Below are 18,208 nucleotides of genomic sequence, written 5' to 3' on the forward strand. Positions count from 1 at the left end.
AATTACAAGTTCATTATTTAAGATTTTAATGTCAAAACATTAGGTGGTATAGAAATTGATTGAAGTCAAAACATTTAGTAATTCGACAATTATAATTGATTGAAAGTATGAAAATTAAATCAGGAATTAAATCAACAAACCAAATTGCCTATTTTCTTTTTCATTAATTATTTAAAACAATAAGAAAAAAGAGGAGTTTCTCATCAAAAGAGGAGTTTCTCTCTTCAATATTATTTCACACCTTCTTTATGCTTCAAGACCATGATAGTATAACCTCACTTCACTGACTACGATTCCATGGTAGCTACCATCACCTCCAAACTGGAATCACCTCTTGTGTATTTCACATGAAGCTATGTAATCAAGAGGTGATGCTATTTCCTGATTGAGTTAGACCATGATTAAAAAGGTGAACTTAGAATGACGGTGTGACAGTGCATTATCTTTTTTGAGGACGTGTCTATTTTTTCTTCTGTTTTATAAAATGCATGCTAATAGTATGAATATAGAAAAAGAAATATAACAATAAGGGTATTCGTGATGTTCGCGAGCGAAATTCGTCGCGAGATATAACATCACTAATAAAAATTATTTACACGATCTGTGCCTATCAATTAGGTGGTATAGTTTAATTTTATATAAAATTCATAAGATATGCATTTATGAAAATATATGTAGTTATTTAAAAAAAATGAAAATAGATGTAGGGAGTTGTTTCAGTAGTAGGCTACATACACATGTTTCTGGAGAGTTGAATTCTGAAGAATTTATTGTTGTCGTGGTTGATTGAATTCTTAAGTTAAATTTTTGGATTGTAGTCGCAAAAAATTTAATCACAAAAATTGGGATAATACTTGGGTGATATTGTGGTTGGTGATATTGGTGACATTACCAACCACAATGTTACAAGTGTGCAAAATAACAAAAAAATCTTGTAAAAGAAAAAGAAAAAAGCCACATGTGACATTGTGGTTGGCCAATGTCACCAACCACAATGTCACCCAAGTGCTACCCAAAAATTGTGATTCTCTGTGATTGTTGTCACAAAGACCAAAATAGTGGTTGATTGACTTCTTAAGAAGTTATTGTTGTGGTAGATTGAATTCTTAAGTTAAATGTTAATGATGAAGACCAAAATAGTGTAATTCAAAAATTGAAGGGGCTACCTTTCAATAAAAAGAAAAAATATATGGAAGAACAATAAGGAGACCAAATGTACATTTAATTCAGCTAATTAATATTCATCACCCAGTTGATTCTTTGTCAAAAAACATATCATTCACCCGTAAAAAAATAAATATATCATTCACTTTATTCCAACTTATAAGGCTATTTTTTTAAGAAAAAAAAATGATTATTTCAAATGTGCTACTTTACAAAAAATAAAATGCATGCTACTGGTCTATGTGGGACGATTGAGTTTGTTAATCCTAGGTTCTTCAAAATGTTTACTGATTCTATAGAAGTGATAGCCAAGCCATCTATACTTGCCTATTGTTATTGACATCAAATGACCTTGATTCACACAAAAAAGGACCTCCTTGTGCAATTTGCATATCAGAATTGGCTGGGGAAATAAGTCGAGTAAATGAAGTAATGACCCTTCAAGATTTCCTCCCACCTAGGAGAGTCATTAATCACCTTATGAGTTAGCATTTGACAACACCATCCTGTTATATTTATCAGGCTAAGAGAAAGAAACATGATCACCATTGTGCTATGTTTGTGTCTTCAAATTTATATCCATAAGTTCAACTTGTCTGCTCAAACAATCAACTTGATCATCGTACTGAGAATTTCCCTGCGTAAAGCCAAGATTTAGATCTTGTACACCTCTAATATGCCCTTCGACCATGGTGCTATTAGCATCCAAGTTACCCACACCAGCTTTAAGATGCATTAGGTTTTGAACTTCCATGGGCGCAACAGCAGAGCTTTTGACACACGGCAAAGCCATAGAAGTCTTAACATCTGATGATTTATTAAGAGGAACTGGATGCAAATCTTGCCGGTTAATCAACTCTTTGCTTTCAGTTGGTATAATTGATCTTGGTGATTGTAGCTTTCCAAGCCTTGCTTTGTTTTGTGCTTCAGAAGGACTGACCCTTCCTTGTGGCGCAACAGTGTGTGGTTGCATCCTCTCACATGGACTGCGGATTGATGATTTCCCCTACATAACATAATTATACAGATTGAGATGTAATAGAGATGAAGAAAGCAATGAGGGAAAAAAACACCATGTCCAGAAACATTTATTCCACTCTTGCAAAACCAATACATTGCTTTTGACTTTTAAGCTAGGTGGCTTAATTAAAATTTAGCCATACAAAGATTGATAACATGTCCATGAACATTATACAGACAAAATCAGTTCCTAAGTCTATTTAACACAAATAAAACAACACTCACCCTGTCAAAGAAGCCAATCTTGGGTGATGGCTGTCGGAGGCCTAATGGTTTCTTGGGAGAGGGGGTAAGAACCATTCCTTTAGCAGTAGCCATTACACACTGACCAATGGATCCCGCATTCCTACTCTCCTTCCCTTCTAAGCATGAACCACTTTGAGATTTTTGAGAATTTGAAACATGTGTAGCACCTTTCTTTGGTATGTGCATTCTACTAGAGCTACTGTGAAAGGTAGTCCTTGAACTTTTAGACCTAAATTTAGTCATAGAAGTTGATGATGATGACTCTGAAGACCAATCACTAATAGAGTTTGCGGGCGAAACACTAGAAGAGAACTTGGTGGCAGAAACCAAGCCTGAAAGACTAGAATTGCTAGACCCAATTTTATCTCTTGAAGCAATTCTTGGTGGTGTTCTGACAACTGAGCAAGAAGAGGGTGACTTTTTTGTTCCAGCATCAACTTTTCTTTTTAAGGAATTCAATGGTGATTTGCTAATATTACTGGATAGGTTGCTGCTGGAAGATGGGGAAATTGTTGATTTTGTTTTTGTAGCAACTGATAGACCTAATGGGGATTTGGATGATGTGATGGGTTGAAGTCCATTAACTTGAGAACCTTTAATGACAGTTGTGTTCATCACAGAATTGACCTTACCTGAAAAAGGCAAAATAAAATTAAAAGTGAACAGTTGAGAACAATGCCAAATTGACCATCACAGAATTTGCTAATATAACAAAAGAAGAGGAAAAAAGAATCATGCTTAAAGCAAATTCTAACCACAATTGTTTTTATTTGCCTTGTCCTTTTCACTTTTGACATGAAAATCACCAAGGGAACTTCTATTGGAAGATATTGTTGAACTTGGACTAGACTTTCCTAGTGTCTTTCGTTGCTTTGAAATACATGGCTCTTCCCTTCTAGCAACAGGTTTCTTTGAGAAAGAAAAAAAAACATAAAATGACATATATGAAGCAATTAAAATTCAATTTCCTGATCCATGACTTCAGCTATCATAAGTAAAGAAGCACAAGTTATCTTGAAAGTTTTCTTTAGTTGCTTACCTGTGAAAGGTGTGGAGAAATAGGATTCTTCTTTGTCAACTTCCCCGTGCCTTGCATGCTTGCACTTGGACTCTTGGAACTTGGGGCCTTCATCCAAAATCCATAGTTATTACAGCTATTTTTCAATTACTACAAACTCCTATGACAAAAAAAAATGTAGTCTATAACTATTAACTAAACCACTTACCTTCTTACAAGAAGCCATGCCAACCTCTTTCGAAGCTGAAAGGAGCAGCTGGAAAAACTTAATACGGCTAATGTAAGATAAATCAATGCATTAGAATATATGCAGAATACATTAAATAAGATTCAACCTACTAGCTCTGAACTCATCAGAAAGTGACAGGGCAAGATAAAAGATAATAAAATCATTTCATGTCCCTGCAACTAGAAGTCCTAAACCAATTTCCAACTATAGTGATAAATGATAATAATGAAATCACTGTCAGCTCTGTGTGAAGATAGACGTAGAAGCAATGCTCTTAAATAGTGGCTATAGAGGCACTATAGCACTATATGGTAGCAGAATTTGAACAAAATGCTATTGTTCTGCATTACACTATTTAGTACATAACAGTATCAAATAGCGGCTATAATGACGGTATAACACTTATTGTGTAGTGGAATTTGAATGAAAATCTATTTTTGCGATTCGCAATTGACAACACTGAGTAGCAGCTCCCTTGACTTGCATCATTCAGTTTGAGTTTAGTGATATTTTATTTAACAGGGAAATCAGTAAGTTACAAAAAGATGAACGATAATATGGTCTCTGGATGAAAATGATAACATTATATGTATCTGTGTTCGTGTGAGCGGCTATTCTAATTATTTTTTATTTTTGGTTGCTGAGAAGGGAGGGTATCAACAACAATGAAGGAATAAGAATAGGATAGAAGCAAAAGGAGATGATACTTATGATAAAATACTTGTGCGTCTTCTGACAGTAGCCATCAGCCAGTGGAGATGAGGCAGCCAAACTGCCAAAACATAAAGCACACACAAGATTCACCTTGGAGAATAAATCTACTAAAACCAACCTATTTAGCACTGTAAACCCATGCTTTATTTATCTTCATAGTTCAAAACTTGGACTGTTGGACATATAAACAGAAATAAACAGATTGCAAGGATGCCAACTAACTACGAGTACCAAGTTCAAGGTGCAGACAAAGACTTACAGCCACCAGTTTGGAACCTAGATGGAACATTTCTGTTTGCCCTTGCCAAATCGGACATCCTGCCAAAGTTCTGAATCGAAGCTCTTACATCCTGCCAAAGTTCTGAATCGAAGCTCTTACATCCTGAAACAAATCATCCTCTAGACTCTCTTGGGTCAAGCTATTGTTGCTTTTAAAGGTAGAGATAGACTCACATGACCCATGCACATCGTCTTGTATCGGTGGTAAATGCTTATCACCCTTCTCAACACCTTCCTTGAACTGCTATTGCCTCCCATGCAAATGCATTAGCAATCATCAGTACAGAAACACAAGTTCTCTTGAAATTTCTCTTTAGCTGCTTACCCGTGAAAGGTGTGGAGAAATAGGAATCTTCTTTGTCAACTTCCCTGTGCCATGCATCCCTGCAATTGGATTCCTAGAACTTGGGGCCTTCATCCAAAACTCATAGTCATTACAGGTATTTTTCAATTACTCCAAACTCCTTTGACAAAAAATCTGGTTTGTAACTAATCCACTTACCTTCTTACAAGAAGTCATGCCAACCTCTTTCGAAGCTGAAAGGAGCAGCTGGAAAAACTTAATATGACTAATGTAAGATAAGTCAATGCATTAGAGTGTAGGCAGAGTAAATTAAATAAAATTCAACCTAGTAGCTTTGAACTCATCAGAAAGTAAGAAGCTTCCTTGGCCTGCTTCATTGTGTTCAAGTTGAGACATATTTTCTTTTACATGGCAATTGGTAGTTGCAAAAAGATGAGCTACTGATAATATGGTCTCTTGCGGATAGCAGAAAATATCGGATTGTTAAAAGTCTGCTACACAACAATGCTATAGCGGAACAATTGTAGTTTCTCCAAATTCTGCTATGCCATAGTGGTATAGAGCCTCTAATTACTATTTATCAATGCTGAATAGTATGGTAGCAGCAAAAGGAACTGATACTTATGATAAATACATGTGTTTCTTTTGACATTAGCCATTATTAGTCAGTGGAGATTGAGGCAGCCAAACGGCCAAAGCATAGAACACACAAGATTCTCCATTGAGAAAAAATCTACTAAAAACAATCTATCTAACTCTGTAAACTCATGCTTCATTTATCATCACAGTTCAAAACTTGGACATTCAAAGAGAAATATACAGATTGCAAGGATGCCAACCAATACCAACTAACTACAGAGTTCAAGGTGCAGTGGAAGACTTACAGTCACCAATTTGGAACCTAGATAGAACATTTCTGTTTGCCCTTGCCAAATCGGACATCCTGCCGAAGTTCTGAATCGAAGCTCTTACATCTTGAAACAAATCAACATCCTCTAGACTCTCCTGAGTCAAGCTATTGTCGCTTTTCAAGGTAGAGATAGACTCACATGACCCGGAAACTTCCTCTTGAATCGCCGGTAACGAAGATGTGTGCTTATCTCCCTTCTCAACACCCTCAATCATACAACTTAACTCGTCAGGATCCAAAACACCTGAACATACATTTCTTTTACAGTGAATCACACTCAACGAAAAAACAGTAGTAATAGCAATAACAACAATGATATCATTAATCAAAATAAAAATAATAATGAGTAAATCATGAATTCACCCCTGAAATTGTAGGGTTCAAGCATTTACACCCCTAGAATTTCTGAATAAGCAAAAAAAAAAAACCGATTTTGAATTATTTCAAGCAATTTAATTCTTATGCTAACTTGTATCTAATTTACTGTCAAATTTGTCTCTGAATTATAGCACTTACTAGTAAATTAGTCCATCAATTATACCGCTTACTCGCAAATTAGTCACTGGCTGCATTAAATCACTTATCGTCAAACTAGTCCTTACAAGTTAACAGAATGACTAAGTTGGTGGACGCCATTTAAAATCGGGTCTTTTTTGCCTATTCACAAATTTTGGTGACATAAATGCCCACCCCTACATTTTCAGGGGAGAATTCGTGATTTCCTCCAATAATAACAAGGGCTAAATATATTTTTATTCCCTATAAAATTTACATTTTTTTTCTTCCTTTTTACTAAAAATTACGGAATTGCACATTTCTAGTCCTCTGTTTTGTAATTTACAACAAAATTATCAGACTAAAATTGTTTAACCCTAATAATAATAATTAAGCATAAATTACCAGGACTTGTGAAAAAAGCAGTATCCCAAGCAATACTCTGGCGCAAATTAAACTTGTTGTTTTCATCAATCTCATTTGGTTGAGATTCCCGTTCCCACTCTTTGAATTTGGTAGCAGCATCATCGAATTCGTCTCTCGAATTTGAAGTGGAAAACAACTCTAATGAAACAAGAACAATGGAAGCGTGAGAAGAAAATGAAATTCGGAGAATGTATAAAGAAATTCGGAGAATGTATAAAGAAATTCAGAAAAAGAAAAGAAACCTGATGAATGATGGTGGAAGGGATTGGCGATGAGAGAATCGTCGGCGGAAGAAAAGTCGATGAGACTCATGCGTCGATCATCGTTTGTGAAAGAATCGTCGTCGTCGTTTTGAGAGATTGTCATTGTCGTTTCGCTGTGAAAAGAAAAAGAGAGAAAGAAGAAGAAGTGCGGTTTCGCTATTGCTTGAATATTTGTAACTGACTGAGACTGAGATAATTGAATTAGGGTGAAACCCTCGCGCCAAAATATTGTAAAGTAGGGTGTATTTGGATTGGAAATTGAATTTCAAAATAGTGTATTTGGATGGGGGAATATTTTGAGGGAATGTAATGGTTTGAGGGAATTCAATTATTTAAGGTGAATTCTATTGTTTGAATTCACCTCAAAATAGTTGAATTCCCTCAAAATATTACATTCCCTTAAAATATTCTCTCATCCAAACACTAGATCATAAAAAATGTTTGATCATGTTTAATCAAGACTTTTAGATTAAAGTAATATATGAATATGATAGAATGAATCATCTTTTGTCCAGTAAACGTAGCTCAATTGGTAGTTATCAAGGACAATATTTGTAGAGATCGGGGTTCGAATCCCAGATTCTCCACACTTTAAAAAAAAAGTGTATGATCTTGCCACTAGATTATTAAACAAAAAAAATAAATCTTTTTTTTTTAATATTCAAGAAAATTTTGGAGACCAATTCGGTAATTAAAAAAAATATATAAGCATTTAGAAAAATAAACCAGAACAACTTAAAATTGTATTTTTATGATATTATCGTCTTAAAAAAGATAATTAGATCTTTGATAATAATTCAAAAAGATAGCTTGGTCTTTGACAATTTTTTTCTTAGTGGCAATGGTCTTTGACAATAACTAAAAGAGTTTATTGTTACAATTCCAAACAACATAAAAGAAACAAAAATGTTGATTCATGGGAGAATAATTTTTTTTTTTTTTTTCAAATGGTCGAGACCATAATTTCACATTTAAGGTAATTAAGTAGGAAATTCAGAGTTCGATTTTTAAGTACTCTAGTGATCATAATTTTATCTTTAAAGTGACTAAATAGTATTTAAGGTTTGAATTTTGTCTCTTTATTTATATATATAATGTAGTGTTTATACCAACTGAGTTTTGCTCAAAGGGACATTAATTATTTTCAATCATATGTGTTTGAATGAGATAATTAAAAAATTCCATAAAATTTAGAATTTAGAAAATTTAAATGTTTTACTTGAATTCCCTTCTATAAATATTTTGGTTTGTTAAATAATTAAAATGCTTCGTTATTAATTTTGTTTTTAAGAAATCGTTGTTAAATATTTTTGTTTCGATAGTTTAACCAAATAAAATATACCTTATTTACATGTGGGTTATTTTTATAATTTCAAAAGTGGAGATAAAAATATAAATTAATTGAATTGGTTCAAAATGAAAAAATTTTAAAACACTCGATCAAATTAGAAATTTCAGAAAAGTTGTTCGACCAATCTGCATATAATTTGAAAAATAAATCGGCAATTATATGCAAAAAAAAAAAAAAAATATGGTGGCAGGGTTCAAACTCCGAGCATAATGATATGTAAATTTAAAACATATAAAGACTAATCTACATAATTTTAAAAATTAGTCAAAACTTGTTTATGTGTTAACTGTTAATCTTTTGGTTCTTAGAGGAATGGAACCTAGTAGTAGTAATTTAGAGTTATGTCAGAAGGTAAGTAAAATATAGCTAAAAATTATTTTCACCAAAAATTAAACTCTGATTCTCTTGAACGATTTATTCTAAAGGAAGTTCATTGAACACTTGGGTCCAATTACTTGTTTAATTTTTTTTTTTTGATAAAGTTAAAAATTTATTAAAAAATGAGGTGAAGCATGAACCTCATACAAACACCAATCCAAACAAACAGAAAAACCTCCTAAGGCTACAGACAAGGAGGAAGAGAGATCAAATCAAAGCCAGTCTTGAGAAGGGCAAGCCAAGACTATCCCTTAAGAGAAGGGAGTGGATGAAGGTGGGAGGAGAAGACCACCATTGAGATGTGAATAAAGAAAGTCCTTGGCCATTTTTAGCCAAAGAATCTACCACCATGCTCCCTTGCCTTAAAGTGTGCACACAAGAACAAACAAATGCTTTTATAATACTTCATGCAATTATACCATCTAGCCCTCAACTGCCCAGGGACCCCAACATCTTTATAAAAAGCAGAGACAACACTTAGGGAATCAGTTTCCAAGCATATATTGGTCAAATTCATATGTTGAGCCTTTTCCATGGCAAGCAAGCATAGAATTCTGCCTCCAGGGAGGAGGTCCAATTACTTGTTTAAAAATCAACAGAGACTAATTCAAGATTCACATTTTTTAGGGTAAAAAACAAATTACAAATTTTATATTTTTTGTTTGTACTGATATGAAGCTCTATAAATTTAACTTTAACAGATAATTTTTTTCCCTTTTAGTTTCTGTAAAAACATTTTTATTTTTATTTTACTTCTTATAAAAATATCTCTTATTTGTATAACTCATATATAATAAGATGCTACTCGAGAAAAATCATTTAAGCTTTGTTTGTGAGTTTGGAGGGGATGAGAGGGTTTTGAGAAAAAATGAAGAAACAACTGGAAGAAATAGAAGACATTGAGAGGAGAAGGATTTGAGGTTATTTTTTTATTTATAATACAAAATCTCCCTCATACTTGGGAACTTAAAAATTGTATTGGATGAAAGTTTTTAAGGGTTTATATGAATTTTTTAAATTCAATCTATGTTGTTATAATATTCATAAAATTTAAAATATATTAATCATAAGTATTAGTTTATCATTCTTCAAAAAATTATTCTTTCATAAAATACGAAAGATTTCTCAATTTTTCTGTATATTTCCTGCATCCAAAATCGTACTAGCTCAATTTCCACCCTCCCAAACAAAGACAATTTTTTTATTCTAATGTTTAACTTGTCTTGGAGTATATTTAAGTAGTCTTTGTTTAGAGTAAATTGATCCCATGTAATTTAGCTTTGACTCAAGTTATCTTTAACAAGGTTATATGTTGCTTTTAGTTAATTGACAACATCAAAATCTTAAGCTTGAAGTATATTTTAAGTATGCTCTAAACAATGATATAAAGCATACAACCATTTGATCTCTCTCTCTCTTTTTTTTTTTTTTTTTTTTTTTTTTTATGGTCAAGAAAACTAGAATCGCTTTATTAGTGTGAAATCAAAGATATAATTCATGTTAACATCAATTGCTATATTTTTGCTATGAAAAAAAAAAAAAAAATTCCTCTAACATCTCTTGCTTCTGAAAATGTTGCCACAACCAGTAAGCAGGATCACTGAAGACCATCAATATCAATGTTGGTTGAGCTTATAGAAATATACTCCCTCCTTCTCACAATTATTTTTTTCAAAATAATTATCACTTTATAATAGCAATGCAGCATTTATTATTTTTTCCCACTATTATACCCTTATTTATAAAATTTCATCCAACTTAACAATTCTACTAATTACAATTAATAAGGGTGTTTTAGTAAATGCTACTAATTTTACCATTGAAATCAACACAATTAATCATTTCCTTAATAATCGTGCACAAATCTTAAATGACAAATATTATGAGACGGAGGGAGTACTAATCTATCTTTCACTACAGTTGACAAAAGCATATTAAACTCTATTAGGAAATATGCACAGATAACTCATTGAACATATTTGTCAAAATATACTAATACTAAGAATGTTGATAGATACTTCATTTAACATAAAAACTAACAATTGTTGTAAAAAAAAACAAAGCAAGAATTTAAGGTTGAAGAAAGATCTATGTCAACAGTCTCCTACATCCACATAACTTTGTTCTATTTTTCTTTTTCTTCCACGCTTTTTTGTACCTTGTTTTGGTGTATTGGGCAAAATCTTGAGACGAAAACTTTTGAGTGAAGTTCCAAATATGGTTGCAAGATTAGTAAATGCAGTTTCTGCATTACAACGTCTTTGGAAAACAACTCTGGTGCCTTTAGTCTTCGGTAGCAGTTCAGTCTTCCATTCAATTAGGGGTCCAAAGTGACAAAAAATATTGTTAAGAAACGTTGTTGAACGAATGGAATCGAAGTTTGTAAACTTAATAGTGAGAGCTGTTGGAGAACACTGGTAAGCATGTTCCACATTTCCTCTGGTATCTTGATGCATTGAACACAATTTTTGACTAATTTCAGCAGCTTCCGAAAGCTCCATTGACGTTGACATAGAAGCAGCAGCTTCTATATACAGAAGTTTTGTTGTTGACAATTTCTATATAGAGAGGTTAGTTACTACTTTAGTATGTTTTCTATTCCAAAAGATTTGCTTTGTATATTAACCCCATGTTTTCCTTTTATACTATTTTTGAACGAATCTTTCTTTCCTTTAAACATCTAGGAAGTGTGAGCTCAATTGTAAGAATTTTACTTTGTAATAAATTTAATGCTTAAACGTAATATTCGCTGCATAAGTTTGCAATAGTAACGATTTTAGCCCTCTTTTAAAAAAAAATGTTAATTAAGTAAATGGTTCCTATAAATAATCAGAATTTTGTTTTTAATCCTTACAAAATAAAATCACACTTTTTAGTCCCTATAAAATTTTCCATCAACATTTTTAGTCCCTATAAAATTTTTCATCAACATTTTTAGTCCTATAAAATTTTTCCATCAACATTTTTAGTCCCTAAAATGCTTAAGGAAAATGTCACAGGGACTAAAAAGTGTGATTTTATTTTGTAGGAACTAAAAACAAAACTGCGTATATTTATAGAGACTAAAAACTTAATTAACCCAAAAAAAATTGCAAAAGTGACCCCTCATGTTTAGAAAAATATGCTCTTTTGACCCTCTAACATAAGGGGAAAAATGTTTTTTGGCCTCTTATCTTTATAAAAGTTGCGATTATAGACCATTTTTTGGAACACGTGATGACTTTTCAGCAATTTTGAAACGAAATAAGCCAAAATTGTATTTTTTTGTTAAGGGGTTAAAATCGCAACTTTTTAAAAGTTAAAGGTATCAAAAATGCAGTTAAACCTAAATTTAAAATTCATGCCCAAATATCGTTTGGAGACTTAGGTGCTTTTTCTTTTTTTAGAAAAAAATAATATTATTTTTAATTCTAAAATTAAAAGCTATTAGGATTAACTTTTTCTAAAATCTATTTTTTTCAAAGCGTTTGGTCTTTTTTTTTCTTGACAAAAAAATGATTTGGTCTCTTTAAACAATTGTTAAGATGTCAATTTAGATCCCTTCAAAAAAAAGTTGTCGGTATAGAATAATTCAATACAGCTTGCTCTATAGATTATATTAAAAGAATGACCAAGAATATTACCAAATTAAGTCTCTTTTCCTCTAAAAAGGTCTTCACTTTAAACAATTTGTTAAGTTGCCAATATAAATTTCCTTCAACAAAAAAAGTCTCTAATATAAATTAGTTGGATCCAAATTGATAAAAATAGGTTAAAGAATGACCAAGGAGATTAACAAAGTCTGCAATTTTTTTTAAAGAAAGAATTAACAAAGTCTTCATGATTGTTTTCCAATTAATTCCACCAATATATTATTATTTAGGCCGTGATACAAACTTGCAACCAATAGAGCTTTTAAGAGCACAGATCATCTCTATTTCTTAAGAAAAAATATATCTCCATAATTATAGTTTTAGGGTTATCTGTATTTTTTATCCCTATAAATATTTTGTTAAGGATGGTCCCTATAAATATTTAAACTTTTCATTTTAATTTCTTTAACTAGTTTCCTTAAAAAAAAAATATTACTCCCTCTGTTTCAAAATGAGTGTCGTTTTAGCCAATTGCACACAGATTAAGGAATGAAATAAAATAATCATTAGACATAACATTTTTACTAAACTGCCCTTACTTTATAAGAAAAGGACAAACTTAAAGTTACATTGAAAATTGTGCGAGAGAAAAGTTTGAGTATTTATTGAGGGTAAAGTTGGAAGAAAAAAATTAAAGTTGTATTGAAAATGTAAAGTGACATTTCATTTTGAAATAATTTTTTTTGGCTAAAGTGACACTCATTTTGAAACGGATGGAGACCTATAGAGAGTGCTAACGTTGAAAATGAAAAAAATCATTGAATCCAATTATTATATGTGTATTAGTAATTCTCCCCTTAAGAATTTGTTAATCTATAGATTCAACCATAATTGTTCAATATTTTTCATTTTTTCATTATGGCTAAAGTGACACTCATGGAACATAATTGTGTATGGCAACAAATTCTTAAGAGGAGACCTATAGATTCAACCAAAAAATATAAGAATGCAAGAGTAAGGTTTCAAATTAGCAGCAATGTCGCTGTACATTATGTGCTTCAAATCAGCACCTGTGGAGAATATGGTATGGCATGCATGAAAGAAATATGAAGTATGAATCATGCAATTTTGAATGATTTTAAAATGTGACTAGAAAAAGCAGTAATCAAAACCTTCAGTTTCAGAATAATAATGCACCAGTATTCACAGATATAACATGTCAAACAAAGTCATATACTAACTTAAACTTCGAACTTTGTTCATATTAGTCCCAAAACATATCCATCAACATATTTAAATGGAATTGGTACTATCCCCAAAAGATTTCTATATAAATCATCAATTAGTGAGCTACTCAATTCTATTGATTAGCATGCTAGCCAAGTTAGTAACTCATCAAAATACTAAAACTAAGAGTGTCGATCGATATTCACATAAAACTTACCACTAATTGTCAAGGCATCAAACTGTGGGGGCATCCACAGAACTTTTTTCTTTTTTGCTTTTTCTGCCTCGCTTTCCTGTTCCTTTCTTTGGTGTACGGGGCAAAATCCTGAGGCGGTAACTTTGTAGTGAAGGTCCAAATATGCTATACTTTCCAGCACTACTAAAAGCAGTTTCTGCATCACAGCGTCTTTTGAAAACAACTCTAGCACGGTTAGTCCTCTCTAGAAGCTCAGTCTTTGATTCAACTAGCGGCCCAAAGCGGCCAAAGATCTTGTTGAGATCCGCTGTTGAAGGAACTGAATCCAAGTTTGTAAATTTCAGGGTAAGAGAAGTGGGAGAACTCTCATTCACATTTTCCACATAGTTGGAAGGTTCTGATCCGAGATTTCCATTGGATTCTTGATGCATTAAACCCAAATTTGGGCTAATTTCAGCAGCTGGCAAAAGTTCCTCTCTTTCATTCTGGTTTTTTAACAGTGTCTCCTCATCAGAAATGCTTTGAATTATTCTATCAGTCCAATAAGAATCATTGCAAAGCACCATTGGTGTTGGTGTTGACATAGAAGCTGTAGCAGCAGCTTCTATAGAGGTTACCACTTCAGTCTCACCACCATGCTCTTGTTCTAAAGATAATCCCAGCTCCAGAAAAACAGAATCGTTGCAGCCGGTGAATTTTTTAAATTCAGCAAAGAAATATATCATGTCACTTGAGCAACTTTCTCCTGCAGGATCTGTGGCAGCTAAGCAAATCTGAGACTGCATCTCACCAATCGATACATTCTGTAATTGGGCAAGGTTTCCAGTTTGGCAATTATTGAGACAACCATCAGAAGTATTGTAAGGTACCTTCCGTTTCCTACCACGCCGTGAAGTTGAATTATTAGCAGCAATTTGGGAATTATTGAAACAACCATTAGAAGTATTGTAAGCTGTCTTCAGTTTCCTGCCACGCCGTGAAGTTGAATTATTAGCAGCAATTTGGGAATTGTTGAAACAATCATTAGGAGTATTATAAGCTGCCTTTGGTTTCCTTCCACGCCGTGAAGTTGATATATCATCAGCAATTTGGGAATGATGAAAATAATCATATGAAGTATCATACGCTGCCTTCCGTTTCCTGCCACGTCGTGAAATTGAACTACCACCAGCTTTCTTTTTTGGTATACATTCACCATTTGGAGTCCAGACGTTCTCCTCAGACATTAAATCTGACAAAAGTTTTTTCTTTTTGCCAGTCTGCTTCGTATTCCAAGAGATGTGCTGTTCATTAATTTGATCATCGCACTGCTCATGCTCCCTTACAAGTAGAATTTCCATATCATTCTCAAACAACCGATCAAGCATTGCAAATTCAGGCAGTTGAGAGTAGCCTTTTGAGCGATAGAAAGCTGACAATCGAGCACATGCACTTACAAAATCCAATCTATCAAATTCAGTAAGTGGAGATTGGGCTAACGATTTAACAAAATTGACAAGTTCCATCGGTTCAAAAGATGCCGCATTGTTAGCAATTACTTTCGTTTTCAGCTCAGGATACGTTTCTCCAGGCATACAAGGACAAGACAGGACAAACTCAACCCGTCTTGAGGCCTCTTCTAAAGCACAATCAACGGCATGGCGGAAATTTTCCATATCACTCTGTTTCTCCATTTCAGAAAAATGTTTATGAAATGGCTTTATCATTGACGTGTCATTCCAAGCAAATGTTTGATCCCCAAAATATGCTATCAGGTAACAGTTTTCCTTACGCTGCTTCTTTGCTTTCTCCGATGCAACCAAGGGATCATAGATCTGACCAGGCCACCAAGGATGGCTCCTAACCTTTCCCCATACTAAATCAGATACACGGTAATTAGCTTCAGATGACTCTGATTCCCTAGGCACGCTATCCTCCTGAGCGTTTTTGCAAGAATTAAGACCAACAAGATCAAAACCGCAACAATCATATTGAATATTCTCAGATATAGCTGCTCCAGACATATTGATGCATGTGGTTTGATTCTGAATCACATTTACTTGTGCATCTGATAGAAAGACTGGCTGTTTCAACTCACACGAAGTTTCACGACCATGACAATTTTTCGATAACAAGTCTTTCACATTGAAATACTCTTCTTTATTAACATCCATGCCTTCCACATATGGAATTCCATCCTGCAATTGGTAGGTTGCAACATCAGAGACACTAGAATCTTCAGGATCATCTTTAGTAACAAAACAATCAGCAGCTTTTATCACACCTTCATCCTCCACAGCCGCGCTTAAATTCGGCAAAGCAACTTTTTTAACCTTGTGATCACCCTCAGTCACATCATCTTTAACTCCTTGAAGCTCGTTACTCAATGCAACTTTCTCCACATCCTCGCCCTCCTGTTTGATCTGAACACCATCATTCAATCCAAAAACCAAACCTTTATCAGACTCTGCACCTCCATCAGAACATTGAATCACACTTTTCTCATCATCATTCTTCACCAACCCACATGAAAATTTTCCTCCTTTCCCATCACACCCTCCATCAACAACATCAAACATTCCGCCATCCTCAAAACCATTAACTTTTTCATCACAAAAACCCTCTTTTCCACACCCTGAATCCTTATGAAACCCAACCACATTAGTCCCAGAAAGCATGTCAACAAAACCATCATTGTTTCCTCCAACATCACTAATTAGGGTTTCATCAAAAGAAACACCAACACCAACATTAGACCTTAAAGATTTAAATCCCAAAACATCCTTCTCTCGATCAAATAAAACAGTATCGGCATTCAAATCAATTTGTTCTGAATTCATAGCCATTGTAACACAAAACCTAAAACACAAAACAAAAACACGTGCATGGATTCATATTACAATTCTAACAATGTAAATTGTAAAAATATTTGTAATAAAATAGTATAAAGATGAAGGATGAAAAATTCAAACCTGTTAACAGATACAGAGACAGAGGCTTTGTTGTGTTGTTTGTTTGAGTTTGAGATGAAAGAGATTGTTGTTATTGTTTGTGAATTTAATGAAGGACAGTGAAACGTTAATAGAGTGAGAAAATCTCGAGGGATTTAGAGAGAGAGAAAAAATTGGAGTGAAGCGTGCCATAATTTGTTGTTATGGTTTGGCTTGCTTCGTGTACCAGAAAAAACGTAGTTATAGCTCTGTGTCATGGCAATCTCTTTGTTTGACGCGTGGGACGCTATTATAGTAATTTCACGTTTTTTTGTTTTATTGTAAAATTTGGAACGAATCTTTCTGCTTCTAAACACTTGGTTGGTCAAGGAAAAAAATGTCCTTGGTACCTTTTTATGTTTTTTATAAATTATTATTTTTTTAAACAAAATCTTATACAATCTTTTTTGACAAAAACATCTTGTACATTCTTGGTATCAAGATATTTTACTTTTTTCGACAGGATATCATGATACTTAACTAGGGATTATTGTACTACTATAATTAAATTATTGAAGTTGTAAATATGTAGATTTTGTAGAAGAATATATGAATGTGTATTTGATTAAGAATTATCAATTCATTATTATCAATAAATACACTATTAAGTCACAAAAACATAACTCAATTGGGATTGTGTTTCTAATCCTCAATTTTTCATTTATTTATCTTAGATGTGAAATTCTAAACTACTTGATGAAAAAAAGTATTAAGCTTCAGTGATGTTAGATAAGATAGAAAATGTAGAATAAACTATCATAGTCGATCCCAATCAAGTGATTTTTAATTTTTATGTATATTGCGTGTCGTTTTTTTAGGTGTTATGTATATGTGTTTTTTTTTATCTAATTTTGCTTCTCTAGTTAAAATTTATTAGGATAATTTTTATAAACAGATAGGTTATAGTACAAAAATTAGTTGGTTTATGTTATTAATAAATGGAATATATCATTTTTTTATGTATCTTTTAAAAAAATATTTGATGTAATTAACTTGTTTTCAATATTGATAAATTACACTCAATTCACATGGCTTGGTAAACTTAGACCCAAAAGTGTGACTTCGCAGGGGGTCAACCATTTGATATACCACGAGAACATGTCAAAGCAATATGAGTTTTCTTCACTACTTTTTCCTTAACAAAGTGAAAGTCAACTTAAGATAAATCAATTATTTAATAAATATAATAATTATTTTTTTCTTATAATAATGACGCGAGGGAGTATAATTTTTCCATCAAAATAATCCTTTTTTTTTTTAAGAAGCTAAAATGAAATATATTACTGAATGCCTGAAGATTTCAGCACAAGGAGTGCTAAAAACTCAACTGAAAGAGTATCAAATACAATCAAAAAATACGGGGAACAAAAACAGGAAAAACCAAAAAAGAAAGCTACTCTGTTACATAATAATTCCCAAACAAGGTAAAGGATTTAACCACCAAGAA

General features: G+C 32.9%; 2 protein-coding genes across 4 annotated transcripts; both read right to left on the reverse strand.

The window, feature by feature from the left end:
* Positions 1 to 1,216: 1,216 nt before the first annotated feature.
* LOC25484044 (uncharacterized) lies at positions 1,217 to 7,259 on the reverse strand. Of its 3 annotated transcripts, none has more exons than XM_039827642.1 (13): positions 7,048 to 7,259; positions 6,785 to 6,943; positions 5,859 to 6,128; positions 5,173 to 5,207; positions 4,996 to 5,082; positions 4,774 to 4,911; positions 4,651 to 4,741; positions 3,657 to 3,691; positions 3,470 to 3,556; positions 3,186 to 3,339; positions 2,410 to 3,062; positions 1,711 to 2,170; positions 1,217 to 1,621 (listed from the first exon to the last, which is right to left on the reverse strand). In XM_039827642.1, the coding sequence occupies exons 1-12, from the start codon at positions 7,169 to 7,171 to the stop codon at positions 1,718 to 1,720; spliced, it is 2,286 nt and encodes a 761-aa protein (XP_039683576.1). In that variant the 5' UTR covers positions 7,172 to 7,259; the 3' UTR covers positions 1,217 to 1,621; positions 1,711 to 1,717. The 3 variants fall into 3 exon arrangements, with proteins under 3 accessions (XP_039683576.1, XP_039683574.1, XP_039683578.1); XM_039827640.1 differs by having other exon boundaries at positions 4,774 to 4,914; XM_039827644.1 differs by lacking the exons at positions 4,651 to 4,741; positions 4,774 to 4,911; positions 4,996 to 5,082; positions 5,173 to 5,207.
* A 6,256-nt stretch (positions 7,260 to 13,515) lies between these two features.
* On the reverse strand, positions 13,516 to 16,927 carry LOC25484045 (uncharacterized). Its single transcript, XM_013612792.3, has 2 exons — positions 16,744 to 16,927; positions 13,516 to 16,630 (listed from the first exon to the last, which is right to left on the reverse strand). The coding sequence occupies exon 2, from the start codon at positions 16,615 to 16,617 to the stop codon at positions 13,831 to 13,833; it is 2,787 nt and encodes a 928-aa protein (XP_013468246.1). The 5' UTR covers positions 16,618 to 16,630; positions 16,744 to 16,927; the 3' UTR covers positions 13,516 to 13,830.
* Positions 16,928 to 18,208: the final 1,281 nt, after the last annotated feature.

Source organism: Medicago truncatula, chromosome 1 (assembly GCF_003473485.1).
Source record: "Medicago truncatula cultivar Jemalong A17 chromosome 1, MtrunA17r5.0-ANR, whole genome shotgun sequence".
Lineage (NCBI taxonomy): Eukaryota > Viridiplantae > Streptophyta > Magnoliopsida > Fabales > Fabaceae > Medicago > Medicago truncatula.